The sequence below is a fragment of the Exophiala viscosa genome, assembly GCF_022695815.1.
Source record: "Exophiala viscosa unplaced genomic scaffold EDD37scaffold_1, whole genome shotgun sequence".
NCBI lineage: Eukaryota > Fungi > Ascomycota > Eurotiomycetes > Chaetothyriales > Herpotrichiellaceae > Exophiala > Exophiala viscosa.
In genome coordinates, this window is record NW_026944353.1 from 1,036,981 (window position 1) to 1,061,190 (window position 24,210).

Below are 24,210 nucleotides of genomic sequence, written 5' to 3' on the forward strand. Positions count from 1 at the left end.
CGAGTGTGGTATATGAAGGCAAAAATACCCAGGCCGGGAAAGCCGAATGAAAGCGGCCGATGGTAGGCTGCTTAGGCTCGAAACTGAGGGAACCCGAGCACTACTAGACAGCAAGGCACGGGCGTGTGGGACGGGGGAAGCCCGATCCTGGACGGCAAGGCATGGGCGTGTGGGACGGAGAAGAGCAAGCAGGCAAAGCACGGCTGCAGACCAGCTTCGTACTTCGTACCACACCCGCTGTCAGAATTGATCCCACACCAAGGCCGGTCTGGGCTGGGATCTCCGAAGGCCCCACACAACAGCCAGTCAGGATGAGCATCTACGACCCTTTTCCAACTACAAGTATCAAGGTCCACGATTGCTGCCGACAGCTTGCTATAAAACTCCATGGTTGCGGACAAGCCGTGGGCCGGGGACACTGATTGATTGCATCTATGCGTGATCAAGGGTAACGTGTAGCTGTGGACAGTGTGGCTTTCAGGGGCGGACCAAGCCGCCCCAGTCGATGCACTGTTTGAACTATGTGGCAGTACGATGCTGAATGTTTGTTCAACGTCTACAATCCGAGCTGGCCCCTATCCAATGCCTAGCATAGTCAACCTCGCTTTCAGAGCCTTGTCTGGCGACGAAAGCCCGGGATCGTCACCAGCGAGTGAGCAAACCGGGCGGCAATCAGGATTGGGCATGAGGACAAACCACCTCAGCAGGCCATGGCATTATGATGGTTTGCCGGGCAAATAAAGGACTCTTGTTTATACAATTCAGCCAGATGTTTGATACCAACTGCCTGTGGAAAGTCCGCAGGCGATGCCTACCACGACTCGCCGCTACCACTGGTGCTGATTCCAAAAGCATCGAACGTACTCGGCATCGATTGCTGGTGAGTCCGAGCCTACCACACAGCGGACCTCAGTCGATCAGGGGCATGCTCACGCATGCCCTGGCCGAGATGGATATTGACTGAATACTGGAGAACGAGCACAAGAAATTGTTTAGTGCGACGGTACTGGTGGTTCTTGAATGTGCTTGATTCTGTTCTCTCTCCCCCTTAGTTCAATCTTTCAAGCAATGCCATAGCCTCTATCATTCTTGCTTCACCCACCGCGCACAATCTGCCGCAGTCCAACATCCGGCGGATCCCAAACGACATCCCTCACATTGACCCTCTGCCTTGCAGGAATCTTCATGCCAAAATGCCCCGGACACCCAACCCACTCCTCGTTCCGCACCATCAACACCTCCCCCTTCCGTCCCTCCGACAGCACCATCGTATCCTCACTCCCCAACCCAATAGCCCTCCTCGCCCTCGTACTCACACACTCATACAATCTCTCCGCATCCTCCGTCGTGCCCGCCTGATACACTCCCACCCCCAACGCCGCCAGCGCAATCGGATCCCCACTTCCCCAAGGCGTAAACGCATTTCCCACATTATTCACACTCAGACACGCATCCATTCCTTTCGAAATCATATCAAGAACCTGCATCGTCCCTCTCGGTCGATTCGCACCAGCCACCCGTCCCATCATGAACAAATCACTCGTAGGCAACCCGACAAAATGCACCGGTAATCCACTGGCCTTAATATCCGCCGCCAATCGTTCCATCTCCTCATCTTGACACAAAGTCAACCTCGTACAATGACCCAGCACAATCGTCTTCCCCGGCTTTGCTCGCTCCTTCCACTTCTTCTCCTTCAGTACCCTAAGCACATCTCGCACCATCACACTTTGTTCCCGGTCCAGATTATAATCAAGATGGAAATCCAAGTGCAGCCCCTTCGTCAACGCCATCTCAACAGCCCATCGAATATTCTCCAAGCTGGCCTCTTGACTCGTTTCCACATAAGGCGTCGTCCCTAACACCTCTATATCCCCCTCTGAGCACTCCTCCAGTGCCCTCGATAAGATACTCCGATTCTCCTCTGCGTGTTCCGTACTGAAAATCGGATCCTGCGCAAACGCACAAATCTGCACATGCACTTTCCCCTCAAACACCCGTTTCAACTTGACCGCAACATCAAGACATTTCCGTCCCGTAACATGATCCAATTCCACGAACGCCCGACAACTCGTCACGCCCTGACCCAGACTCGTCGCCAGCAATTGACTTCCCCGTAGATACAAATCGTCGACCGTGTACCGTTGTTTCGCGCGTGCCGTGAATTCAAGTGCTTCCTTGAAGCTTCCATCTTGTGGCGCGAGGTCCGTGTACTCCGGCAACTGCCGTAAACCACCACCGTAACCGGAACAGCGCGGATTATGTTGAGCATTGCATGTCAAGAGATACGCTTTGTCGAGATGAATGTGCGGGTGACATAATGGCGGGAGTAGAAGTGGTGATGGATCCGGATGTTCCTCGAGAGTGAATGGGGAAGGGTTATTTGAACTAGAAGCGGTGCAACCGGGAGCGGTCGATATAACAGCAGGCTTGATCGCGGTTATCGTGTCGTTTTCAAAGTCGACGTCCCAGCGTGAAATGGGGTCCCGGCCTGGTAGGATAACATTGTGTAGTTTCATGCCGACAAGCTTGCTCGATGGTGTGGTATCCGGGCAATTGACTTCCGGCCACTGGTACTCCAACGTCTGCCCGCTTTCAGCCCAGCTTTGCGTTCAAGGATGCAATGATGCCATTGTTTTCAGGTCAAGAAATCATTCTCACGCGATTGTCATCCATATCTTGAATGTTGATGTCGACGGGTGCAGTAGTTTATGACATATGTTGGTAAACTTGATGATCGGTCCCTGACTAAAGCCAATATGGGAATTTGTTTTAGCGGGCCAAATCATCGAATCATATGGCTGCGTGTGATTTCCTGATTGTGCAGATTGTTGACGAAAGGCATGACACGACTACACCGGATGTATGCTCGAGTGGAGATAATAAGTAAATGGCACAAATACCTCCAACGTCTTGACTCAGGACAGCAAAGGTTCAGCGCTGCTGTTTCTACAGAGACCACTCCAGGTCAAGTCATCATCTTAATGAAAAGCACTTTTATTTCGTGGTATCTGTAGCTGCATCTGCATCTGCATCTGCATCCAGTCACTTGACCCAAACACCCCATCATACGCCAACGCTATGCTCACCCCCAATTGTCATTCATTCATACCAATTCAATTGGCTCCATACTTCCTCACAACCTCAGCAACCTGACCTGCAAGTTTCTCCGCCTCAGTCTTGGAATGTGCTTCGGCATAGACCCTCACAGCATCTTCCGTCCCTGAAGCTCGAGCAAAGGCACGACCCTTGACATACATTTGACAAAACTTGTCAATCTCATCCTGAGCCCCCTTGGGCGACTCAAGTTTCCGCTCGGCATCAGTCGTCTTGAAGATCGATCGGTCTCGAACTTCAACCCGAACCAAACGATTCGGCAAGTCAATGTAAGTGTTCCGCCAGTTCTCCAACGTCCAAGATTTGTGAGCGAGAACAACTTCGGCAAACAGCATGTCTGAAATGGCATCACCCACAGCTTGATTGATCAAATCGATACAAGCGCGAAGAGAGTCAAGAGCATGTTTTTGTCCAGGAGACTTCGGCTCAGACTCTTTGATCACTTTAATGGCATTGTCCGAGAACAAAACCGTGCCGTGACCGTTAGCCTCAAAGTAGACACCAATGTCGTACCGGGCTGCAGCGTGGTGAAGATGCTTGACACCGGTAGGTGTGACTGCGACTGGAAGTTTCAGGACTTTCTCAACATACTCGGTTGCAGCTCCATTGGCGTACGCGGTCTGAACGATGCCAATTTTGAGTTTGCTGTCGATCCCAGCCACTCGAGTCATATCGGCAAGAAAGACAGCCCCCAAAGTGGCGATTCGGTCACCATCGAGGAGGTGAAATGTTTTCGAATCGTCCGTATAATAGTATACTATACGATCAGCATCGCCATCTAACGAACAGCATCGATCTCCAGGACCGACATTCGAGCTTGGTGGAGCGCGTTGTTTGGTCTTGACATAATCGGCGCCACACTAACAGGTCAGCATGGCTCATGTCCAGCATGTACAACTCACATCCATATTGAGAGATTCCGGTCTAACAACATCATCGTTGATGATCTTGATGTCAATTCCACCTTCTTTCCCGCTTGGAAGGTACTTGATAAATTCCTTCAGCTTGGGTCCGCCGACACCGTTGGCACAATCAACAGTCACAGACCCATGGATTGACCGTCCATACATCAGAGTTTTGAATGCTTTGGCCATCTTCTCGTAATATCCTTGCTCGGTGGGTTCACCAAATGCATAAGGCGAGTTCAGGGTGTTTATACAACGAACAATGTAGTGAAGTTGAGGGGTTGTCAAGAGTCCATAGTCGGTATATTCGACTTTGACAGCATCCAATGCGGCCTTGAGAGCAGTGACGAGGTAAGGACCTGAGGCTCGGGTGTCGTGGGCGAAGACCACCTTGGCTGGTCGCTCATGAAGTTGACGAATCTCGTCAACCAATGTCTCATTCACCAGGTTCTCATATGCTTTGGCAAGTTTGTCATTGGGCGTGTTGGCCAAAGTCGTCGCATAGCTTTCCCAGGATTGCTGGGCCCAGTCAGTCATGTGATGCGAAACAAGTTGCGAGGCCATACCTCCAGCATATCACCCTGTCCCATCGTTAGCCAAATTCTTGTGTCCAGAGAGACAACTAACCATAGGATCCACCAACTTCACACCGTTGTCCTCTGCCGGGTTATGACTGGCTGTAATCATTATTCCAATAGTTGCATTGCGCTTTTTTGACCGAGCCGCGGCAATGAGTCCAACTGTGTAGATGACATGATCCAATCCTGCATTTCTACACGCGGCTCTTTGTCAGCGATGAAACAGGCTCGAAGATCGTAGGTAGGTAGGTATCAGCGTGAAGGCCTGAGAGACGTACGCTTTCATGCGGAACTGCGACAAAGTTGTCAGTCAGATGTTTGCGGACGCAGATACCAATACATACCCCAGCGGTGCCATACTCGTATCTCCTCCCCTCAGGAATAGGGTATGGCTCGACATTCTTCGTGACTGCGTCCAGGAGATCGCTGGGAAGGTTGACCACCGGCTTAGGCTGATTGAAGACGGATTCTCGAGGGTTGCTGTATGAAGACATGATGGCCACGGTGCACACAGGTGTGCGCTTCGACGAATCGCTGGACGAACAGAAGTAGAGAACAAGTACAAAAACACAAACGGTGAGATTTGAAAATACTTAGGTATTGTATCTGCGACCCTGAGAATGCGACAACGTAAGATGTTACAGCCGAAACGTGGGAAGGTTTAATTAGTGCCGTCAATAAATGATCAACGTGCCTATTTTGGTGGCTTGTGGAATAAACGGCCCCTCCGACAAACCCCGCTTAGGCCCGACAAGCCTGTACCACGATCCCTGGATGGTAAATGTGCCTGACTAGTGGGAGGGTTGCCGCCAATACCAGCGGCCCGTCCAAGCGTTGGCGTGGGGAGGACATTCCTGCTTTACAACAACCCCTCTTTCATTCTGTACATCATGCAGAGAACTATCAACATCTGGGGGTTGCACTACCCCGTACATTTTGCTTCCATCATCCAACCAGCTCGTAACCGCCACTGACTTGCTTTTGGTTGGGAACTTCGGTAGGATCGGCCCATACCTTATCTCTGATCATGCTTTAAGTCGTTGACCGGCCAGATCTTCTTGAGTGTCTCGAATTAGGAAGCTGCTCACACATCAGTATCGGTCACGAAGCCGCATGTCTTATCTTACCTATACCACCAGATCGTAGGGATGACCGTTCCAAGATGCCAAAGACTGTGTGCGTCGACCATGCCACCAATAGGTGGGAAGTCGAACAATTCCAAACTCATGGCCATTGCAACCCACGCCACAATCATGCCAGGCCACGCCGTCCAAGTTTGGTGAGTCTTCCGATATCTGTAGATGCTGAACCACGTCCAAAGAACACAGTGCACAACACCTACAGCAACATTCGCTGCCATGTTGTACGTATAATCCCAGCTCCAGGCCGTGAGGTAAGTCACATGAGCCACATACAACAAACTGCAAACCAAGGTCCAGAACCTCAAAATGCTTTGCTTGGTCGGAGTGTTTTCGTCGAGTCGAAACACCCGTATAGGACTGTAGTACAAGCCATATAGCACACTAGCCCCCGCCGCAAAGTAGTCGAGCTTTTCGGTCAGGTTGAAATCTCGCGTATGGAAGATTGTACTAAAGGTCCAGCTCGCCAGTCCAATGTAGCCGAATCCAACATAATAGGGTCTAAGCGGGTACTTTGCCGGAATAGACTCTCGCAGCCTCTTCATCCCCTCGCGATGAGCCAGCAAATTCAACAACGAGAACAGAACCGAAAAAGGCTCTTGAATGCCTAGGAAACGATGAAACGGCCATTTTCCATGGTATTGAACGACGGGCTCGATCATAGGCGGGTCTCTAGCCACGCGACGGTCGGTAATGACATGCTGACATGTATAGTCGCATTCTGACGGACAATTCCAGAACAGAAGCCGAAGATGTAATGGTAGCTTCGCTCGACCTGTAGCACAATTTTCTTCGACACATACCTGCAATAGCCATGTCAACTGGGTAAGCAACAGGTCAAGACAAAGCACTTACCCGGACGCACTCGCGGAACTCGGGTAGGCGGTCACCTAAAGAGGCCCAGGACGTAGTGGCAAGACAAAGTAAGACGACGACGAGCAATATGCTCCATCGTGAAGACGACGGTGCGACCATCCTCCGACAATACCCAAAGGCAGATAATGTGCAAGAGTAACCTTGCAGAAAGGTAAATAAATGTTCCGAAAAATAGGAGATGACTGGCGCTATGATGAATGAGGCATAGTCGATTTTTCCTGTCTTATATCAGCGTCTTGAACGTCAGGAGAACTTCCCTTCCTTCCTTCAATGTTTTCAGATTGATAGGGCACACACTCATTCGAGGCTTTATCTCGTGAAAGATATTGGTGATTGGCTTCGTCATCGTTATCGGAAAGTCATAGGGTTTCTTCATAATATGTACTGTTGCCCGTCGAAGAAATATTCATCAACATGCAAGTCTCAATCACCCACAGTCTATCAGGCACGCCCGATGGCCTCCAGTATGGTCACTATATCTCTTTCAAAAATCCAACCTCAATCGATCTATCAGCTGGCACATTGAGATTGGCCATCTTCGTCCTCGTATTGTCCCTGATCCACAAGAAAGCCCAAAGTAGGGTCTTCCGAAAGTAATTGGTCTTGGGCTTGATCTTCATTTGTTCCTTGCCCATAATGTACATGACTTTATGCGCAAAAGCGGCATCAAGTCTGGCAAGCTCAGCATTGTACGACTCCCCTCCACCGTTCTCCTCGTCTGCCGCATCCCCAGCTGGGGAACTGTCATTCGTGTTCTTCTCGGTCGCTGTCGCGATTGCGTCCTCTTTTGCGTCTTCATCTTTGGCTTGTTCTGTCAAAAGGTAACTTCGAATCTGCTCGTAGACAACTGACGCCAGATCTTGGCTGATCACGTTATCATTGAAACCATATCGCACGACCAGCCTGTAACAATTTGGAATGGCAAGTCGAGAGATGGTATGACGCTGCGCCGGAGGCACTGAAGGAACCTCGAGAGGCCGCAGGTGGAAAAACACCATGACTTCCGGAACAGCCGTTAGCTTGAGGGCGAATTGACTGAAGATGATGGGCGTTGTCTCCCCAGCCTTGTCGAAGAAGATACCAAATCCTTTGATGCAACTCAATGTATCCCCGTCGTAACGCTTTGTCAAGCGTAACTCATTGTCCGGGCCAATCTGGACAAAATGGGACGTCGGAAATCGGTCTGCTGCCTCCGCGAACCACTGTTGCTCTTTGCCAAATCTCCAGAGTAAAAAGATCGAACCGAGTATGATGGCGAGGGTAATAGTGAACCAGGCTCCATATGGCACCTTGGTGAGAGCTGACGAAAGGAAGGTTCCGTCCAAGCAGGCGATGGTCAACCATGGCAAGAATACGAGATAAGGACTGTACCGCCATACGAATATGGCTGTAAGGGAACACATGCAGGTATCGAAGAACGTAACGAACATGACGCACACGCCGTATGCATTTCCGAGGGACGTAGTCTGTATGCTGCTTTAGCTACCATGTAAACAAGCAAAAGAGACCCAGCTGACTTACATTGTTGTAGATTGATGCGATCAGTATGGTTCCAATCATGAGTAGCCAATTGGCAAGGGGAATGTACAGTTGACCATGGAAGATTTTCGACGTATGGACCACTTTCAGCTGTGGGAAATACGAAAGTTTCATGACTTGGTGAAGGAGCTGACCTTATTAGCATATGGTTATGACCCCAAGAAAGATTGCTCACCTGAAATGTCGCTGTGATGATAGCTTGAGAGGCTACAATAGCGGCCAAGATAGCAATGATCAATGCCGGATAAATCGTTCCTGGTGGTGCGGCATTGAAAAAAGGGTTCGAATATGCCTCCGGATGAACACTGATGTAAGATGCTTGACCAATATAGGCCAACAACAGACACGGGTAAGTGTAACAAAGCCAGCTCAGCTGGACTGCTCTTCTGCTAAAAGCGCCCAGGTCGGCAAACAAGGCCTCGACGCCGGTGAAAGCCAATAACACACCGCCGAGCGACCTCCAACCCTTTTCTCCGTGTCGAATCAAGTAATCGAAGGCGTATCCAGGATTGAACGCTTTAAAAACCCCTGCATCGTAGTTGACGAGGTTGTAAATCCCAAAGACAGCGTTGAATGCCAACCAGATGATAATGATTGGTGAGAAAGCATAGCTGATTTTCGTAATGCCCAGTGGTTGAATCGTGAAGAGCAGCACTAGGATAGCGTCTGTGATGCCGATGATGGTGCCTTTTGACAGACTGGGGTTGACGACTTCTGCTCCTTGTACAGCGCCCAGAACCGATTGAGCTGGCGTGAGAACTCCATCACTCAGGACCATGGAGACGGCGAGAACACCCATGACTTTGAGCAGTCCTCGAACGAATTTATTGTTCTCGATGCCATGACGCATGACTCGGCCGGCTTGCTCAAGGTCTCCAGAAGCGTGTCGTCTCATCTTGACAAGGGATGCTTCTCGCGGGTCGCGATTGGTTATGTTCATCTGCACCGTAGTCAGTATTGGCTGCCCCGAAAAAGAGCTGTGAACATACGTAGCGGCTCAGAAGTGCATATGTGCTGAATGTCCCTCCTTCGCCGTCATTATCCGCCCGCAGAATAATAAAGATGTATTTTACTGTCACCATCAGGGTGAGAGACCAAAGGATGATCGACAATACGCCAATAAGATCTTGACGTGAGGGCGCAGATGTAAAGGTTGATGAATAGACGTAGAGAGGACTGGTGCCAATATCGCCATATATGACACCAATTGATTGGTATGCCAGCCACATCAACATCTTTCCTTTGAACACCTACGAACGGATCAGAACGAAGTTCATAGCAAGGACAGATAGAGTCATCTTTTACCTGCGCATGCCTGTAGTCTCCTTCTTTCCGCAAGCCGGGGTCTTCGTCGGGCTTGAACTCGCGCGAAGGTGCTCTTGATGGTGCTCTTGAGTGTCCTATTGACCTTGAGCGGATATTGTAGATACCATCGTCGTTGCTCAGACTACCTCTTCTCGGTGCCCGCGTCGATTGGGTGTCAGATCTGCTCATGGGCAAACCAAATTTCGGATGTGGTCCATCGGCAATGCGAATCGTTGTCGCCATTCTTCAGGTAGCTCTGTTGGTGGTCCTGGAGCCCTGATCTGCCCCGGTAAGAGCAGCTATCGCGACAGAAGGTCGATAGTATCTGAGATTCTGCGGTTCGCAGGCGGAGGGAGGGAATTTTTTGTGCGAAAAAGGGTTGCCCACAAAACAGAACGGTAAGCAGCTTGAAGATGGTAAAAGGATGCTCGACCCGGCAGGAATCCAAACCAGACTGAGTCCTTTCCTTCAAGGGCAGTGACATGTGCACAACATGCTTTTTGCATACCTCGATTCGGATATCCCGTCTTGCCGAGATGTGTTCCGTCTTACCGGCTGGTATGTCTATGCGTAGCCACACTCGAGGCGCCCTTTTTGCACTGCCATTTTGATCAGTTCGACAGTATCTGGTCTGAGGGATTTTTCCATCTCCGCAATGCTGCGTTGGCTACACAGTGTGCATGATGCCATGGCAGCCCATGTTTGATCCACATGTTTGGACTCATTCAGGCACGGCCGAAGACATCGGCAATCACGCAATGAATAGCTGTATTCTTCGCTGGAGAGGTCATGAAATCTTGATAACTCACTCAGGTCCATGTCGTGTAACTGGCCTCTGTCAATCATAGTCAAGATGAGATGATTCGGCGTAACATGACGCGTGTGCAAAATCAATGATTTACGAATGTTTTTTGGCGGTGGAAAGACGCCTTTGCCAAACAAAATTAAGCATTTCTAAAGTTCCTTAGGCTCACTACGCTTAGGGGAGGTCCACTACGTCCACCCTTAGGCAACGTACATATTAGCACTAATCCTCTGTTCGAGGCGACCTTCTTCCTCTTCCACGCCCATCCCACTCTCCTCCCCTTTCTTCGCTGTCACCAAATCTCAACTCCACATACTCATCCAGGAAAATGCCTCATACATGAATGGTCAACCGTCATATCACTTCCCCGTGACAGGGGGTGCAACACATTGCCAGCTCTAACCAATGCGGCGATATCTGTGACCTAAATCTTGGTCTGTGATCTGTTGAGGCCTGAAGGAACCGGAAAATGAAGCCATTAGCACTATAACAAGACCACGTCTCTGCTCACCTCTTAGGCGACCTCGCTGCTGTAATGGCGACGGCTCCCATCAAGAACACCGCCACTAACAGCACGCCCGTTACAACCAGGACCGCTGTCACGGTGGGCGTCATCCTCGCCATGATATTGCTTATTATCATCTCAGCATGGTGGACAGGTAACAAACGACCGGCTTCCCCTCCAAGTCCTTCGGTCGTGATATATCAAAGAATGCTCAGGGAACAGTCAGAGAGGGGCATACCCAGGTCCATGGTCGATGCAATACCACTCGTCAAGTACAGTACCGTGATTAGGATTTCGAGGATGGAAAATGGAACAGACGAGGAGGCCAGTCTGTCAGTACACACGAGCAGACATATTGGTCAGGACTCCACAAGAGGTAAGAACTTCCTCGCAGCCCCTCGCAGCTCCAAGCTAAGTCCGTTGCAGATGAGTGCCCCGTTTGTGTTGAGACTTTCCTCACGAACGATGATGTGCGAATACTGCCCTGCGGACATATCTATCATCATCGTTGCGTCGATCGCTGGCTACTGAGGATTGCAGGTACCTGTCCTGTATGGTGAGTGATGCCAATTTCATGCGGGCTGCAAAGGCATAGTCGTTGATCCTCACTGACAACTTGTGCCATTCACAGCAGAACGAGGGTCGAGGATACGTTGCCACATGCGAAGGTCGAGCTGGTCAGGCTGAAGGCAGCGCGCACCACCGAAAGAAGATTATGAGCCGATACCCCGTCGTGACTGCTAGATATGAGTAAAAGCAAATCAGTATTGCAAACTCCAACTTTTTGGTCTCCCCTACTCGGCGAAGGGCAGTCCCAAGTGCTATAGTTGAGCCAGACGGTATCATTTTACGGTTCTCGCACAAAAGAGTAGACTGTACGTGACGATTGTTCGTGTTCATTTCTGCGAAGCTCCCGCCATTCTTACACTCTCACCCTCATTCTCCCCTCCGTCGACTCGCCTCCTTAGAAATCCACCCAGCGGCATCATCCTTGTACTTCTCATCCCACCTGCTCAACGCACTTCGTTCCTCCACTACATCACCCACGGCCCATGTCATCCTTGCCTGATCAAGCGCCTCATCAACATCCGTATCCGGACAAATGATATGGAACTTTTTGCCCTCAATCTTCTTCACGCCATAGTCGACAACCTGACTCGGCAGCCACGCACCTCTAGGCTTCTTCTCCAGAGCCTCCTCATCCGGCACAGGTCCCTGATTTCCACTGAGGCCCGTAAACGTCCACCCAGGAACGAGCAAATGCACAGAGACATGCGGGGCATGGGCCGGTGACGAGCTCGTCCGGAGATCATAAGCCAATTGCTCCGCGACAGTCTTGACGGCAGACTTTGTAGCGTTGTACGCCGGGTTTCCAGGAGGATTGGTGATGCCTTGTTTACTCCCCGTCATGACGACCGCAGAAGGACCTTCCGATTTCTGCACCATGGGCAAGAACGTGGCTAGACCGTGCACCACCCCAAAGAAATTCACTGCAAACGTTTTGTGGAAGTACTCTGCGTCTTCCCATACTTGTGACGTTGTGGGTTTCCTGCTCAGACCGGCATTGAGCATGAGGAAATCAACGGTCGAGAACTTGGAGGACAGATCACTGTGCACTTTGCTCCAAGCTGATAGATCAGAGACGTCGATTTCATACGTCAATGTCTGAACTTTTTCGGATCCAGTGCTTTGAGAAGACAGGATAGACGACGCCTTTTGCAAGGAACTGGCGTTATTGTCGATCAGGGCGAGATGCATGCCTTGGCGGCGACAGTGTTGGGCAAATGCGAAACCCACGCCAGAAGCAGAACCGGTGATCAGGGCAAGAGCACCTGGACGAAAGACGGACGTCATTGCGCTTGTCGGTGCTTGTGAGGTTGTTGTGTCTGAAGAACTCTGCGTTGAACGCTCGACGTTAAGTCGATATAATGCTCTGTGAGCCAGGATCGCGAGTCTGACGATATGGTCAGAGAATGGGAAGATGATACGTGAATGAAAAGATAGTACCTGGTAGTCAGTGAAAAGAATAGCAAGTCACTATCCGAGGTTGATAGTGTTGGAGTTGAACCAGTGACGTCGATACACTCGGATTTAGTGGAGATAGACAAACACTTCAACAACATTTTCAAAGCAGGAGTACTATCATGGTCGAATATCTTGGTATGCAAGGTTTTGTATAACAATGTATCAATTTTGGTGCCTGGATCTGCATAGGTGCGCTCAATGCTATGCTTTTCAACCGCTTTTCCAGAACGAATGCAAAAGTCCCCCATATCAGAGCAAGCTAGAGTAGGGCGAATGCAGTAATCTCCGTGGCCTGAACTCAGGCACCGAGAAAGCTTCAGGCGGTTTCACCATCCGCAACTTCGGCGTCTTCAAGCTTAGCCTCCTTCAACTCCTTGGTGACATCAGCCACAGCATCCTTCTCTTGAGCAAGCTCACCATCAGCGGAGACTTGACCATTGACCCCAGTATCCTTCGAGGACACCTTCTTTCCTCGGTTTGCGCGGCCTTCTCCAGCATCGGCCTTCGAGGCTTCGGCAGCCTCCTGCTCCAACTTCTCGATCTCTTTCTTGGCCTTCTCAACGTTCTGTCACAGTAATGTTAGTGCAATCCAGTAGTAATGGCGAACTTGCATACCTTTTGGGTCTGGCTATCTTGGTCCTTCTTCCATCCCTCCAACTTGGACTTCAGCTTCTCGACGACGCCAGGAACATCAGCCTGAGTACTGGGAGGGTCGATGCCAACTTTGGCCAATTCCTCAATAATGCCGATGTTCATGTTCAGTTTGCCGGATTCGGGAGCAGCCGCTGCACCACCCTTCTTGCCCTTACCCTTCTTCTTGCCTCCGCTGCCGGCGAAGAAGTCCTCTTCTTCCTTCTTCACGACTTTCATGCCCTTGAAGCCGGACTCGTCTACCGTACGTTGAGCGGTAGCAGCAAATTCACCGGGGCCCTTTTCCTCGCTTCCCGTACTCGAAGAAGGGTCGAAATGTCGGATCAGCCCTTCAGCAGTACGGATCTGGTCGAGGAAAGCGGGCTCGCCGGCCTCCTCAAGTTTCTGCTCGGCGATGCGGCGACGCTTCTCCTTTTCGTAGGCGTCACGCTCAGCCTTTTGTCTTTCACGTCTTTGCTGGTAGACTTGATCCTCGTGGGCCTTGTACGCCTTTCTCTGACCGTAGTATTCGTCCTTGATCTTTCTGATGGCGGAGTATGTCTCTTGTTGCTCCTGGTACAGCTTCTCGCGCTCGGCCTTGAGGGTATCGTAATTCTTGTTGGTGTCTTCTCGGGCAGCCTTGATGTCGTCCAGCTCTTTTTGATTGTCCTCATACTTCTGCGACAAAGCACGAGTTTCTGGGCTGTCAAAGGTTTTCTTGAGTTCGGCGTTTTCAGCCTTCTTCTCATCAATCTTCTTTTGTAGATCGTCGAGACCTCCCATTGTCTTTTTATGCTTGCGCAAGGAAGACACTTCGGCCAAAGCTTTCTTCTCGTCGACCAGCTTCATGTGGCCCGAGTCCACGTCCTTCATCATGCTGTTGATCTTGGCTTCGATTTCGTCCGCGCTCTTGAAGCCAACACGACCGCGAGTATCCTTTTGTTCGGCAATGAGCTTCTTGATGAGGTTCTCATTCTGGTTGTACTTGTCCTGTTGCCCCGCCTTTGCCGACTTGAATTCCTGCTGCTTTGAACGGATCGACTTCTGGTCGTCGACCAGCTCTTTGAAACGGTCGTTTGCAGGGGTGGACTTTCCAGGGCGGGCGCTGTCAAGTTTTGCGCGGCTGGCATTCTGTGCAAAGTCAGCATGTCGTTCGATTGTAGGATTTGGGGTGACTACGCACAAATCTGGCCTGAGCAGCTTCGTGCTCCTTCTCGGCCTTTGCTAGATCGGCCTTGTACTTGGCTTCATCAGGCTTCTCATGGCGACCACTCTGGGCGGGGGGATTTTCGACTTCAGCCATGGTGGAAGGAAGTAGTCGAGTACCAAGTTGGAGTTACCGGCGGACAATACGAATTAGCAATAAGTGATATATCTTTTTTATATGGTTCTAATCCATGCTAGGATTGCATACGAGGTTGTCGGAAGGGCGAAGGATAATAACGGATATCGCTGACAGTACAAGTGACAGACTGCAGGGTAAAGTGAATGAATAAATGAGCGGCCGAGTGTCGATCGTGAGTTGTTGAACAATTCCCAGCTGGGCCAGGTCCCTCGAACACGGTGCCAGTTAAGTAGTGTGGAGTAATTTTTGGCAGCGCAGTTCTGGCACTTTTTTGGTGGTAATGACCGCCGCCAAGATTGCTAAATGGGCTTCACAAATGACCCCTTTTGGGAGATAGGATGATGCCGCTCTGCCGTCTCCCTTCATTTACCAGTCGTCACCAGGAGCTGAAAGAAGATCAATATCTCTTTTTATTCTTGTATCACTACTAGCTTGAAGACGCTGCACGCCGAAACGGAGCACAAGGAAAAGACAGGTCAGGAATCAAACTTCCACCCTGAAGGACTACGGAGGAAAGACACAGGGTCCATGTCAACAACATTTTGAGTTCTACATCCTAAACACCTCTAAACACCCCTTGATATCTTGTCTAATCGACATGTAATCGTTTTTGGATCCTCACCGGGTTTGGTTTCGCCACGGAATCTGGTAACCATTCGCCAGGTACGGCCTGAGACCGGTACACAAGCGGCGTGGTACTGAGCCTATCCACTCCAGGAACTCGTGGCTTACTGACCTCAGGTTCACCAGCAACACCGAGTCCAGTATACGGTGCATAGTATTCCCAGGCCACCTTCCCCGTGGACGTAACTTGGAACAATCGTCCTTGCATACCTTCTGTGATGAGAGTGTTACCATTCGGAACACGCTGGGCATTGCTAACAAATGAGCTGAAGAATGTCCAGGGTGGCAAGCCCGAGTCTTCCGCAGTATATTGCCATACAATCTCTTTGGTGGTTGGGTCGACCTCGAGAACTCGCGAACCAGCATAGATCCCCAGGGAGGCTGGAGGATAGCCAGCTCCACCTTGACAGTCGAAGAGGAGGATATTCCCTGCTCCAGGCAGACCCTTAGGAATGAAATGCGGGTTATGCTGTCCTGAAATCTGGTCCAGAGGACGAGGTAAGTTATGCCTCAATATGCGCTCGTGCTGCTCACCCGACTTCTCGTCAAAATACGGTCCTAATCGCCAGACCAGGTTGCCTGACGACTTCTGAATTATGGCGACCACGTTGGCTTTGCGAAAGCTGATGATGATATTGTCGGGATGGAAGATAGAATTCGTCGCCGAATCCTCGTCGAACCATTTGTTCGAGCCCAGCGTTGTCGCGCTATTCATCTCCAGACATCCCCACGAATTCCCGGGATCGCGTGCGACCGCTTCGCGCAGCAATTCCCAACCCTGCTCCGACAGCCCGAGCTCAGATAAGTGATCACCAGAACTCCATCTCCATGCGACCTTCCCGTCCGGATTGACTTCAACGAGACCCTGATCTCCAATGACATGCGGACCAAGATCATTCACCACGCGTGGAACTGTGATGAGAAGCAACCAGTTGCCACTGGGAAGCAGTTGCCAGTCGTGATTCTGCCGTGCAGCACCGCCAGGCGCCTCGCTACCCCACTCCCACAATCGCTTACCATCCCAGTCCAGTCGACCTATGGTGCCATTTGCGTATATCCCGCCCCGTGCATCGCCGCTCTCTGATAGTTGAAATGCTATTTCACCTTTCTGACCGCCTGTGAGAGCGGGATCAAGGATTCGTGGAGGCACACCTGGGTATGGCCACTCGCGAACAACGTCGCCGTTGATATCGATCAGGCGCGTGACGCCATCAGCGCCGGTGAAAAGGATATGAGTGTCATATACGAGCTCCGGATCGCAGTATGTCACACCGGCTGGTCGAAAGATACCCATCGTTACAGCGTGGCGGAGAACACCGCTGTTGGTGAAAGACAATAGCAGCAACGACCTCTGTCGACCCTGGTCGTGATGGAGAGTCCGTTTCAAAAGTTCGATTACGACCGGGTTTACAACGTATTGTGGACAACTTGATGGTGTGATTCGTCTCCCCACAAGGTGAACGAACAGCCGACGGTATACCGACGGTACGTTGCCGAAGTTTGTGAGAGTTCAAGCTTAGCATCAAGTAAGTTCCCAGTAGCACGGAATCAATGCTTGGACGTGGCTAAGGCACCAATAACCACCCCCAAATGGATGGTATTTCTGCTGATCTTCTGTCCTGATAGATGGCATCACACTAGGTACTATGGCGTTATCTTCTCGTGATGCTAATGGCCGAAATGATGACCAAGCTCATGGTATCGTATGACTTGCACACGTATATGATTGATGAGCTGTCATGGTGAAGGAGACTGCGACCACCTTTCCCAGCATATACCAGAACAATGGCAGGAGCAAATATCGACGGGCCACCACAGTCGTACGAGATGGCCATCAAGCCGAACAGCAAGCCAACAGACTCAGCCCCTGGTCAGCACCATGGCAAACCGTCGGACGTTGAGAAAACCGCAGCGCAGCCGCCACAGGATGGCATGCCACGCACTGCCGTCGACAGCTCCGAGGTCTTTGAAGCGCTTGCTGCCGGCGAGAGTGATCACGACATCAAATATCGGACCATGTCATGGCAACGCTGTGCTGTCCTCCTCTTCGGCGACCAAGTGTGTCTTGCAATCATGGCTCAGGCATGGACATTGAAAGTTCTCGGATGGGTGCCTGGTCTGCTTGTTCAGTTCTTCTCTGGTATACTATTCTGGATAACCAGTTATACCATGTGGCAGTACATCATGAAGGTGAGAACTCACTCCAATGTGCCCTCCTTCCATCGGAATGCTGATAGGGGCATTCTGGATACTTAGCACCCTCAAATTCGCGACATATGCGATATGGGCCACCTGCTGTTCGGCGGCAACCCTCTTGCATACTATGGCACCATGATCGGCCTTGTCCTGTACAACGTCATGCTCTGCGGTTTCCACGTTCTCACTGGCGCACAAGTTCTCAACACAGTGACGGAACACTCCTTGTGCTCGGTGCAATTCGGTATTATCGTCACGGTCATCGCGATCGTGCTGTCGGCTCCTCGCACACTCAGCCACCTTAGCCTCATCTCGATCGCAAGTGCAATTTGCATGGCACTCGCCATCCTCCTTTTCATGGTTTTTGTCGGCAAGGAAGCCAATCCCGCCGAGTACCCTACCCTCGGTCCTGTCAAGACATATGCATGGCCTCAAGAGGGCACCACCTGGATTGAGTGTCTAAATGCAGTACTGAATGTTGCATTTTTATGGTTCGCGCAGATCCTCTTCCCAACCTTCATCGCCGAAATGCGCCAGCCACGCGATTTTCCCAAGGCTCTTGCTGCATTTTCGATTGCTTCGTTCGTCCTTTTCCTAGTCCCCGCCATTGTCGGATTCTACTACTTGGGACAATACACAGAGGCACCAGCATTCGGCTCGCTACAAGAACATTACAAGAAGGTGGCTTATGGGCCAGTGATCGTGCCGACAATCATCATTGGAGTCATCTACGCCAATGTGTCGGTCAAGTTCATATATCGCGTTATCATGCGGGACTCGCGACATCAACACTCACACACCTTCATCGGCTGGGGCATGTGGATTATTCTCATGACCATCTTCTGGTTCGTGGCTTTTGTCTTCGCAGAGGTCATTCCCAGTATGGGCGATTTTGGAACGATCCTGGGTGCATCATTCGACTCCCAGTTCGGACTGGTTTTCTGGGCGGTTGCTTACTGGCATCTCTTCCGGGGACGTCTTTGGGATGGATTGGTACGCACCATCCTTACCGTTCTTCATCTTGTTGGGTTCGTCGGCGGTCTGTTCCTCTTTGGACCTGGCCTGTATGCATCTGTCAAAGCCATCATCGCAGACTATGCAAATCCGACACGACCTGCATTCTCCTGCACGAATCTTTCGATTTAAGGCATAGCAGCGCTCAGCGTACAGCCAGGAAGATCCCAAAGTTTTTTAATGCGAAGATATCCAGAACGCAGAGAGCTTTCACCAGTCCACACTTCTCAGCCGCAATGTCTGACAGCCAAGCATGGTCTCGCACACGTTCCGCCCCCCTTTCTGTTCATCGACCGCTTCTTCGGGCCTACCGTTCTTCGCCGAACTCAGGTTCTTAGGCTTGGCCGCCCAAAGCTCCGTCCCAGCCTTTTCCTCCGCTTGGATTTGCTCCCTCAGCGCCTTCAGGACCATGCCCTGAAAAGCGTGCACACCTTCTTCATGAAATGGATGCAAGAGCCCCATCTCGAAGATACCCCGCTCAAGATTCTTCTGGACTTTTTCACAGAGCTCAAAGTCCTCGTCAACAACTTTTCTGTAGAAGTTGGTCATACGCTCATGCGCCTCGGGCGTTGCATGTGGCGTGTTGAGTCTGTACACATCATACTCTTGTCGTGTTGTTGTTGCCGACGTCGGTATCGAGCGCATCAGATGCATGAAGCCCGTGCCTGGGTTGGGTGAGAAGTGGCCACCAGGGAAGACGTGGGTTTGCGAGCGTCCTGCGAACCGCTTTTCGTCGAACGCAGAGTTGGCAAGAATGGAAGGCTTAGGCTCGTTGAAGTGCGCAATGTATCCATCACCAGGGGAGACGTAGTACGTGTTGAGGTCGGTCGTTTCAGCAACGTCCGGATGTGCAGTGAGACAGTGGTAGCACTACAATGTCACTGTAAGGAGCTCAAACCGTGGGGCAGGCCGAGAGAGTACAGTACCTCATTGTAATTGTCCTGCATGACTTTCCAATTAAACCCGCCGTCCTTGGCCCATGTGAAGTCGTATTCGATTGCATCCCAGTCGATACCGGAGTTGGCCAGGCGTTCTTGACGGTCGAGTTGGCCGTACTGGGCTTCCCACGAGATTTTCGGCTTCGGGCTTGCATCGAGGTTGACGTAGACAAACCCATTGGTGTCCACATGGATGTGGATGGGAAAGAGGCGGATGGTCGATGGGTCAAACGAAGGTACTGATTCAAGGGTGAAGCGCGGAGCCTTGGTCAACTTACCAGTCAAGTCGTAGGACCATCCGTGGTATTTACACGAAAAGATTCTGGCCTTGCCGCTCGTCTCTTGAACCACAGGGAAGGCGCGATGCCTGTCAAGTCATCCTCAGATGAGGTGTTTAGATTGGGTCTGTAGACCTTACCTGCAAACATTGTGGAAGCCAATGATACTTCCTTCCTTGTTCTTGACCACGACGAAGTTGAAGCCAGCCATTTCATATTGCACGAAGTCGCCAACATCACGGTATCGAGCTTTGTGAGAGACTAGGAACCACCGCGTGGAAAATATGGCGCGTCGTTCCAGTTGATAGATGGCTTGAGAGTGGTAGAATTCGGCCGGTAGAGTTGAGTTCAGATCAGTCGATATGGCCTTCGTCGACAGTCCGCGAACATGGTTCTCATGCACTCCAGCTACAAGAGTATTTCCATTGAGGTGCACATCAGACATAATGGGTTTGGCCTCCGCATGGGCGGCATTGCCGCAAGAGCTGCCTAGGCGACCCAGCTGTACTCATATGCTATGCGTGAGATACAAGTATTCGCTCGTCGGCACAGGGTGTCTTGATCATTGGTGCGATAGTCAACAGGTCAAGTCGTAACCCCTCCACAGCCCTCAACGGTGTCTGATTAGATAAGAGAATATCTCCATCCACCTTCTCGCATGGGAATGACTTTCCCGACCGGCAGCAACTCTCTGATTTAAGAGGCTCATTGGTCAATATTTATTGCTGCTCAGTTCGCATCACAAAGTCATCTTCCTCCGTATCACGATCATCGGGCTTAGCAATCGAGAGCGTCCTCACAGCCTGAACGTCTCCAGGATCGCGTCCGCCCAGAAAGGAAAGATGAGGCGATGATAAGTCGCAGAAGAAAGTATAAGTCCACGCTTTATGCGGAAAACCCCCACGCCGAGGTCGGAACTTAGACCTTGCTTCTCGTCATATGTGGGAGTGACGACTCGCCTCAAAAGTGAACGTCGTCGACAAGCAGGAGGTGTTCAGCCGGCGGGCGCCATCAGTTAGCTTCCAGACTCATACTAGTACTATGAGTCTACGACTATCGTCCCTGGACCCCAACGAGCCTAGGGCCGCTCGAGGTATGGCGACGCGCCGCAATCACTGACGGAAAATGCTGACGTTGACCCTGGACAGATTGCCGGACCTGCAGCAGGAGGCGGGTGAAATGCGATAGGAGTCTGGAGACTTGCAGAAAATGCGCTCTCAAGGGTTTGCCGTGTCCCGGATATGGGCTTCGTATTCAATGGGGCCAGGGAGTCGCGAGCCGCGGTAAACTGACGGGGAAAGCCATCCCTGTGCTCGAGGCGGCGCCTGCCAAGTATCAGACCGAACGCAATACGGCAACGTCTACGAGCAGTACGCCATATAACTTTGCAATGTCTCCAGACACCATCCACAACAAGTTTGGTCTGAATCTTGATCTGGCCCTGTTCCACCCTCCAGATTACGTCGAATCCAATGCCTTTCGAGACCTTATTCACTATTACGACCATGTCGTTGCTGCGGTCATGCCATGGGTAGACGGGCCAGACAATGCATGGCGAACAATCATGCTGCCTCTTGCAATGGAGTCTGAGGCACTACTCCTAGCCATTCTAGCTCTGTCCGCAGAACACTACTCTTCCAAAACGGGGTCCACCTTGACGGGCGAACATGGCCCACTGTCTGCCCACTACCGTGAGCGGAGCCTTCAATTGCTGGCTCAGAATCTTCGAACAGAACTAGCTGAGAATCAAAAAGCCCACCAAGGCCCTGCTTGTGCCATGCTGGCGACGATTTTAGTACTTTGCAACGTGGAGATGATTCATTGCGATTCTGCCGTTTGGCCTGTCCACTGGAAAGCAGCAAGGATGATCACACGACGATGGACCTCCTCACATCACCCGAGGCCGACGCTCGACTCTGGATTCAGATTCCTAATCAAGGAAGCTTTTGTATACGACGTCTTTGGGTCGACGACGACATTTGATGGCGAAGAGCAGATACCCTGTTCAGTCCTGGACGGGGAGGATACCCAGCTCTTCACCCAGTGGCTACAACTTGTGCAGGAAGTGACGATCGTGGAGCGCCGGCGTCACGCCGCCATGCCTGCTGATCAATACCAGTTGCATTCAGCTGACATGATACAACTGCAAAAACGATTCAAGGAAGCAACGGAGTCCTCGCTCCTCATAAGCCAAAGTCTTGGCTTCGAGGGCTTGCAGAGTGACATTGCCACACTGCTGGTGCTTTATCAGCAAGCCGGACTGCTTTATAGCTACCAAGCTTTGCACCGCAAAGATTCTGCTCTTGCGCGAAAGGACTGCGTGGAATCGGTGGTGGACAGTATCCGCCTCATACAGAACCTTGATTCTTTTCAGCACGATCTTGTCTGGCCACTTTTCCTCGTTGGGACGGAAAGTAGGAACAATCCCTCGAGACAGAAATTCGCAGAATCTGCAATGCTGGAAGCAATGCGATCGACCGCATACTCCAATTGTCGTTTGGCCTTGGAATTTCTGCGGCACTTTTGGACTACGGACGAGCTTGTTGTGGTTGATTGGATTCAATTTTGCCGTCAGGAGTCTCAGAAAGGCCTGAGTTTCGTAGTCATCTGAACCCATAGGTCCAGAAAGTAGAGATCGCGCGCTTGATTCACGGCCAGTCTCACATATTGACTGTCTCTTCATCTTCAACACCAAACAAGACCCGCATTGGATCCTGGTACTCCATAAATCCCAGAGCAGGAAGCGAGATTCCGTATCCCAGAAGTCGTTGTGCTTGCGGTGGCAAACGCTTGGCTTTCTCCGGCGGCACCATGAGCATCTGATTCTCTGCTGGTCGGTAGTGAGCCTTGCAAAGAAATATGCCAACTGTCTCGCGAGCTTGATCTCTGTCCTGCATTTAGAATAGGCTCAAAGTTTACCAGCGCTCAAGACTCACTTCGTGATGTTGCCCCCACCAGCATGATATAGATTGCCCACGAAAATCAAAGCAGATCCAGGTTCCAATTCTGCCGGTACAGCCTCTCCATCATGGGGGCATCGATCAGGACCCCACATGTGAGAGCCAGGAATGCAGATGGTGGCACCATTCTCCTTCGTCGTCTTCGTCAAAGCCGTCACACAGCCTAACATCATGGGCATATCAACATTTCGAGTGTGATAATCACTAGAATAAAATAAGTATCAGCAGCAGAACAGTGTGGGAGAGGATCTTTACCCGTCGTCGCGGTGTAACACCTGCTGTCGTCCTCCTGGATTGACTCGGAATGCGACAGTTCTGTGTCTGTTAGTAAACCATTGCGGCATAGACAGGAATATGATATGAAAGCTAGGCGCATATAGTGTTTGCATTTGGGAAAGAGAACTCACGAGGATATGATAGGTTTAGACGTTACCGTCTCTTGCTCTTGACCAGACCAATATGTGAATGTCGAAGACAGCATCTTGTTGGCTACGTTGATGTATGTGGCATTCGTGGCCAATTCGACACATCCATCAGATCGACCCAGGAGCCCAGTCGCTCTCTGAGTCGTCTCTGGGAAGAAGCCGCTAGGGTCTTTCTTATCTGTGTCGAAGTATGGCTTGAGCTCCGACTTGATCTGACCTGCAAGCTCTTTGGTTATCAGGTTCTCAACGATGACACCTCCATCACGCTCAATGATGGAGACAAGGAGCTCTGTCGTCGTGGCACTATCGTTTGCATCACACCGGGCAATACTGGGCTTCTTCGTCGACCCGTTCACCTGCTGAGCATCCTTGACTGGTGCGGACGAAGCTCCGATGATGTCGTCTACGGCAATGGGTGCCATTGTCGGAAGCTGAAGTCAGCTTAGTGTTGTGAATGCTTTGGAAGGCTGAATAAGGTACGGCCTTGTTGGCCTGGCAAGAGCTTTTAGTAAGATCGGGGTCGGTTGCTGGTTCAAAACACGATATCCTATCTTCATTGATCAGGGTTCAGTTGGGTTAAGGATATCCTCCAGATGTTATATCAATGCACAAGTTTAATGCGGGCAAACATCTCCGGTGGCCTGCCTAACCTGGAAGTGAACCGTGTGGCAGGATTGGTTGAGTACTTGAGTTCGCTGTCTCGGCTCCCTCCCTGCTTGTCAACGGCTGCTATTCACGGCATGTTTGAGATAGACCCGGTTATCTGGATCGACTAGGTATGCATGGAGCAACGATTAGTCTCACAATGGTTCGATCTTGCGTATGAACCAATCGCCGAAGTGATGGAATGATATACCTCATCAGGCTGGTGGATGGAGAGGAGGTGTATGGCCGGTCATCCACGAGAAATGCCGTACGATTAAGGCTTTGGCATGTGCGCGGTTCGTCCTTCCCGTTTAGCGACTGCGTCTAGGCTTCCTACCGGCCACGGTTTCCCCAGGTGGCA

General features: G+C 51.1%; 12 protein-coding genes across 12 annotated transcripts; 3 read left to right on the forward strand and 9 right to left on the reverse strand.

The window, feature by feature from the left end:
* Positions 1-1,005: 1,005 nt before the first annotated feature.
* On the reverse strand, positions 1,006-2,960 carry EDD37DRAFT_615081 (uncharacterized protein). The gene has a single exon (XM_062815577.1). The coding sequence runs from the start codon at positions 2,517-2,519 to the stop codon at positions 1,095-1,097; it is 1,425 nt and encodes a 474-aa protein (XP_062674623.1). The 5' UTR covers positions 2,520-2,960; the 3' UTR covers positions 1,006-1,094.
* Positions 2,961-5,233, reverse strand: EDD37DRAFT_615085 (phosphoacetylglucosamine mutase). Its single transcript, XM_062815578.1, has 6 exons — positions 4,945-5,233; positions 4,879-4,892; positions 4,650-4,794; positions 4,589-4,603; positions 4,020-4,541; positions 2,961-3,977 (listed from the first exon to the last, which is right to left on the reverse strand). Exons 1-6 carry the CDS (start codon positions 5,092-5,094, stop codon positions 3,117-3,119), a joined length of 1,707 nt encoding a protein of 568 aa, XP_062674624.1. The 5' UTR covers positions 5,095-5,233; the 3' UTR covers positions 2,961-3,116.
* Positions 5,234-5,510: 277 nt separating this feature from the next.
* EDD37DRAFT_18408 (Per1-like protein) lies at positions 5,511-6,901 on the reverse strand. Its single transcript, XM_062810002.1, has 3 exons — positions 6,595-6,901; positions 5,728-6,542; positions 5,511-5,680 (listed from the first exon to the last, which is right to left on the reverse strand). The coding sequence occupies exons 1-3, from the start codon at positions 6,712-6,714 to the stop codon at positions 5,626-5,628; spliced, it is 990 nt and encodes a 329-aa protein (XP_062674625.1). The 5' UTR covers positions 6,715-6,901; the 3' UTR covers positions 5,511-5,625.
* Positions 6,902-7,088: 187 nt separating this feature from the next.
* On the reverse strand, positions 7,089-9,702 carry EDD37DRAFT_655170 (potassium transporter 5; the record flags this gene model as incomplete). Its single annotated transcript, XM_062818744.1, has 5 exons — positions 7,089-8,081; positions 8,137-8,283; positions 8,330-9,094; positions 9,144-9,404; positions 9,460-9,702. The coding sequence occupies 5 exons, from the start codon at positions 9,700-9,702 to the stop codon at positions 7,089-7,091; spliced, it is 2,409 nt and encodes an 802-aa protein (XP_062674626.1).
* A 679-nt stretch (positions 9,703-10,381) lies between these two features.
* On the forward strand, positions 10,382-11,597 carry EDD37DRAFT_18425 (uncharacterized protein). Its single transcript, XM_062810003.1, has 3 exons — positions 10,382-11,145; positions 11,196-11,325; positions 11,401-11,597. Exons 1-3 carry the CDS (start codon positions 10,800-10,802, stop codon positions 11,486-11,488), a joined length of 564 nt encoding a protein of 187 aa, XP_062674627.1. The 5' UTR covers positions 10,382-10,799; the 3' UTR covers positions 11,489-11,597.
* A 108-nt stretch (positions 11,598-11,705) lies between these two features.
* On the reverse strand, positions 11,706-12,623 carry EDD37DRAFT_655171 (short chain dehydrogenase/reductase; the record flags this gene model as incomplete). Its single annotated transcript, XM_062818745.1, has 1 exon — positions 11,706-12,623. One exon carries the CDS (start codon positions 12,621-12,623, stop codon positions 11,706-11,708), a length of 918 nt encoding a protein of 305 aa, XP_062674628.1.
* Positions 12,624-12,861: 238 nt separating this feature from the next.
* On the reverse strand, positions 12,862-14,999 carry EDD37DRAFT_18402 (uncharacterized protein). Its single transcript, XM_062810001.1, has 3 exons — positions 14,608-14,999; positions 13,410-14,555; positions 12,862-13,359 (listed from the first exon to the last, which is right to left on the reverse strand). The coding sequence occupies exons 1-3, from the start codon at positions 14,725-14,727 to the stop codon at positions 13,111-13,113; spliced, it is 1,515 nt and encodes a 504-aa protein (XP_062674629.1). The 5' UTR covers positions 14,728-14,999; the 3' UTR covers positions 12,862-13,110.
* A 144-nt stretch (positions 15,000-15,143) lies between these two features.
* On the reverse strand, positions 15,144-16,904 carry EDD37DRAFT_18698 (ASST-domain-containing protein). Its single transcript, XM_062810027.1, has one exon. It carries the CDS (start codon positions 16,685-16,687, stop codon positions 15,359-15,361), a length of 1,329 nt encoding a protein of 442 aa, XP_062674630.1. The 5' UTR covers positions 16,688-16,904; the 3' UTR covers positions 15,144-15,358.
* Positions 16,905-17,325: 421 nt separating this feature from the next.
* EDD37DRAFT_558681 (transmembrane amino acid transporter protein-domain-containing protein) lies at positions 17,326-18,735 on the forward strand (the record flags this gene model as incomplete). The annotated part of the gene is made up of 2 exons (XM_062813761.1): positions 17,326-17,583; positions 17,650-18,735. 2 exons carry the CDS (start codon positions 17,326-17,328, stop codon positions 18,733-18,735), a joined length of 1,344 nt encoding a protein of 447 aa, XP_062674631.1.
* A 39-nt stretch (positions 18,736-18,774) lies between these two features.
* EDD37DRAFT_18731 (Rieske domain-containing protein) lies at positions 18,775-20,562 on the reverse strand. Its single transcript, XM_062810034.1, has 3 exons — positions 19,960-20,562; positions 19,530-19,908; positions 18,775-19,473 (listed from the first exon to the last, which is right to left on the reverse strand). Exons 1-3 carry the CDS (start codon positions 20,262-20,264, stop codon positions 18,814-18,816), a joined length of 1,344 nt encoding a protein of 447 aa, XP_062674632.1. The 5' UTR covers positions 20,265-20,562; the 3' UTR covers positions 18,775-18,813.
* EDD37DRAFT_18705 (fungal-specific transcription factor domain-containing protein) lies at positions 20,563-22,467 on the forward strand. Its single transcript, XM_062810029.1, has 2 exons — positions 20,563-20,912; positions 20,968-22,467. The coding sequence occupies exons 1-2, from the start codon at positions 20,861-20,863 to the stop codon at positions 22,428-22,430; spliced, it is 1,515 nt and encodes a 504-aa protein (XP_062674633.1). The 5' UTR covers positions 20,563-20,860; the 3' UTR covers positions 22,431-22,467.
* EDD37DRAFT_18729 (uncharacterized protein) lies at positions 22,455-23,881 on the reverse strand. Its single transcript, XM_062810033.1, has 4 exons — positions 23,187-23,881; positions 23,035-23,094; positions 22,756-22,983; positions 22,455-22,705 (listed from the first exon to the last, which is right to left on the reverse strand). The coding sequence occupies exons 1-4, from the start codon at positions 23,624-23,626 to the stop codon at positions 22,480-22,482; spliced, it is 954 nt and encodes a 317-aa protein (XP_062674634.1). The 5' UTR covers positions 23,627-23,881; the 3' UTR covers positions 22,455-22,479.
* Positions 23,882-24,210: the final 329 nt, after the last annotated feature.

Excerpts from the sequence above, each read along its gene's own strand:
- EDD37DRAFT_615081 (XM_062815577.1), bottom strand. The coding sequence starts at position 2,519 with ATGAAACTACACAATGTTATCCTACCAGGCCGGGACCCCATTTCACGC.
- EDD37DRAFT_615085 (XM_062815578.1), bottom strand. The coding sequence starts at position 5,094 with ATGTCTTCATACAGCAACCCTCGAGAATCCGTCTTCAATCAGCCTAAG. Across the intron at positions 3,978-4,019 it reads CGGAATCTCTCAATATGGAT|TGTGGCGCCGATTATGTCAA; the intron begins GTGAGTTGTACA and ends CTGACCTGTTAG.
- EDD37DRAFT_18408 (XM_062810002.1), bottom strand. The coding sequence starts at position 6,714 with ATGGTCGCACCGTCGTCTTCACGATGGAGCATATTGCTCGTCGTCGTC. Across the intron at positions 6,543-6,594 it reads AGTTCCGCGAGTGCGTCCGG|GTATGTGTCGAAGAAAATTG; the intron begins GTAAGTGCTTTG and ends TGGCTATTGCAG. Across the intron at positions 5,681-5,727 it reads CCTACGATCTGGTGGTATAG|CTTCCTAATTCGAGACACTC; the intron begins GTAAGATAAGAC and ends ATGTGTGAGCAG.
- EDD37DRAFT_18425 (XM_062810003.1), top strand. The coding sequence starts at position 10,800 with ATGGCGACGGCTCCCATCAAGAACACCGCCACTAACAGCACGCCCGTT. Across the intron at positions 11,146-11,195 it reads TGGTCAGGACTCCACAAGAG|ATGAGTGCCCCGTTTGTGTT; the intron begins GTAAGAACTTCC and ends AGTCCGTTGCAG. Across the intron at positions 11,326-11,400 it reads GCAGGTACCTGTCCTGTATG|CAGAACGAGGGTCGAGGATA; the intron begins GTGAGTGATGCC and ends TGCCATTCACAG.
- EDD37DRAFT_18402 (XM_062810001.1), bottom strand. The coding sequence starts at position 14,727 with ATGGCTGAAGTCGAAAATCCCCCCGCCCAGAGTGGTCGCCATGAGAAG. Across the intron at positions 14,556-14,607 it reads AAGCTGCTCAGGCCAGATTT|AATGCCAGCCGCGCAAAACT; the intron begins GTGCGTAGTCAC and ends GACTTTGCACAG. Across the intron at positions 13,360-13,409 it reads AAGATAGCCAGACCCAAAAG|AACGTTGAGAAGGCCAAGAA; the intron begins GTATGCAAGTTC and ends TTACTGTGACAG.
- EDD37DRAFT_18698 (XM_062810027.1), bottom strand. The coding sequence starts at position 16,687 with ATGGGTATCTTTCGACCAGCCGGTGTGACATACTGCGATCCGGAGCTC.
- EDD37DRAFT_18731 (XM_062810034.1), bottom strand. The coding sequence starts at position 20,264 with ATGTCTGATGTGCACCTCAATGGAAATACTCTTGTAGCTGGAGTGCAT. Across the intron at positions 19,909-19,959 it reads GGCTTCCACAATGTTTGCAG|GCATCGCGCCTTCCCTGTGG; the intron begins GTAAGGTCTACA and ends ATGACTTGACAG. Across the intron at positions 19,474-19,529 it reads TGCAGGACAATTACAATGAG|TGCTACCACTGTCTCACTGC; the intron begins GTACTGTACTCT and ends GTGACATTGTAG.
- EDD37DRAFT_18705 (XM_062810029.1), top strand. The coding sequence starts at position 20,861 with ATGAGTCTACGACTATCGTCCCTGGACCCCAACGAGCCTAGGGCCGCT. Across the intron at positions 20,913-20,967 it reads CGAGCCTAGGGCCGCTCGAG|ATTGCCGGACCTGCAGCAGG; the intron begins GTATGGCGACGC and ends GACCCTGGACAG.
- EDD37DRAFT_18729 (XM_062810033.1), bottom strand. The coding sequence starts at position 23,626 with ATGGCACCCATTGCCGTAGACGACATCATCGGAGCTTCGTCCGCACCA. Across the intron at positions 23,095-23,186 it reads TCTAAACCTATCATATCCTC|AACTGTCGCATTCCGAGTCA; the intron begins GTGAGTTCTCTT and ends TAACAGACACAG. Across the intron at positions 22,984-23,034 it reads GTGTTACACCGCGACGACGG|TGATTATCACACTCGAAATG; the intron begins GTAAAGATCCTC and ends ATTTTATTCTAG.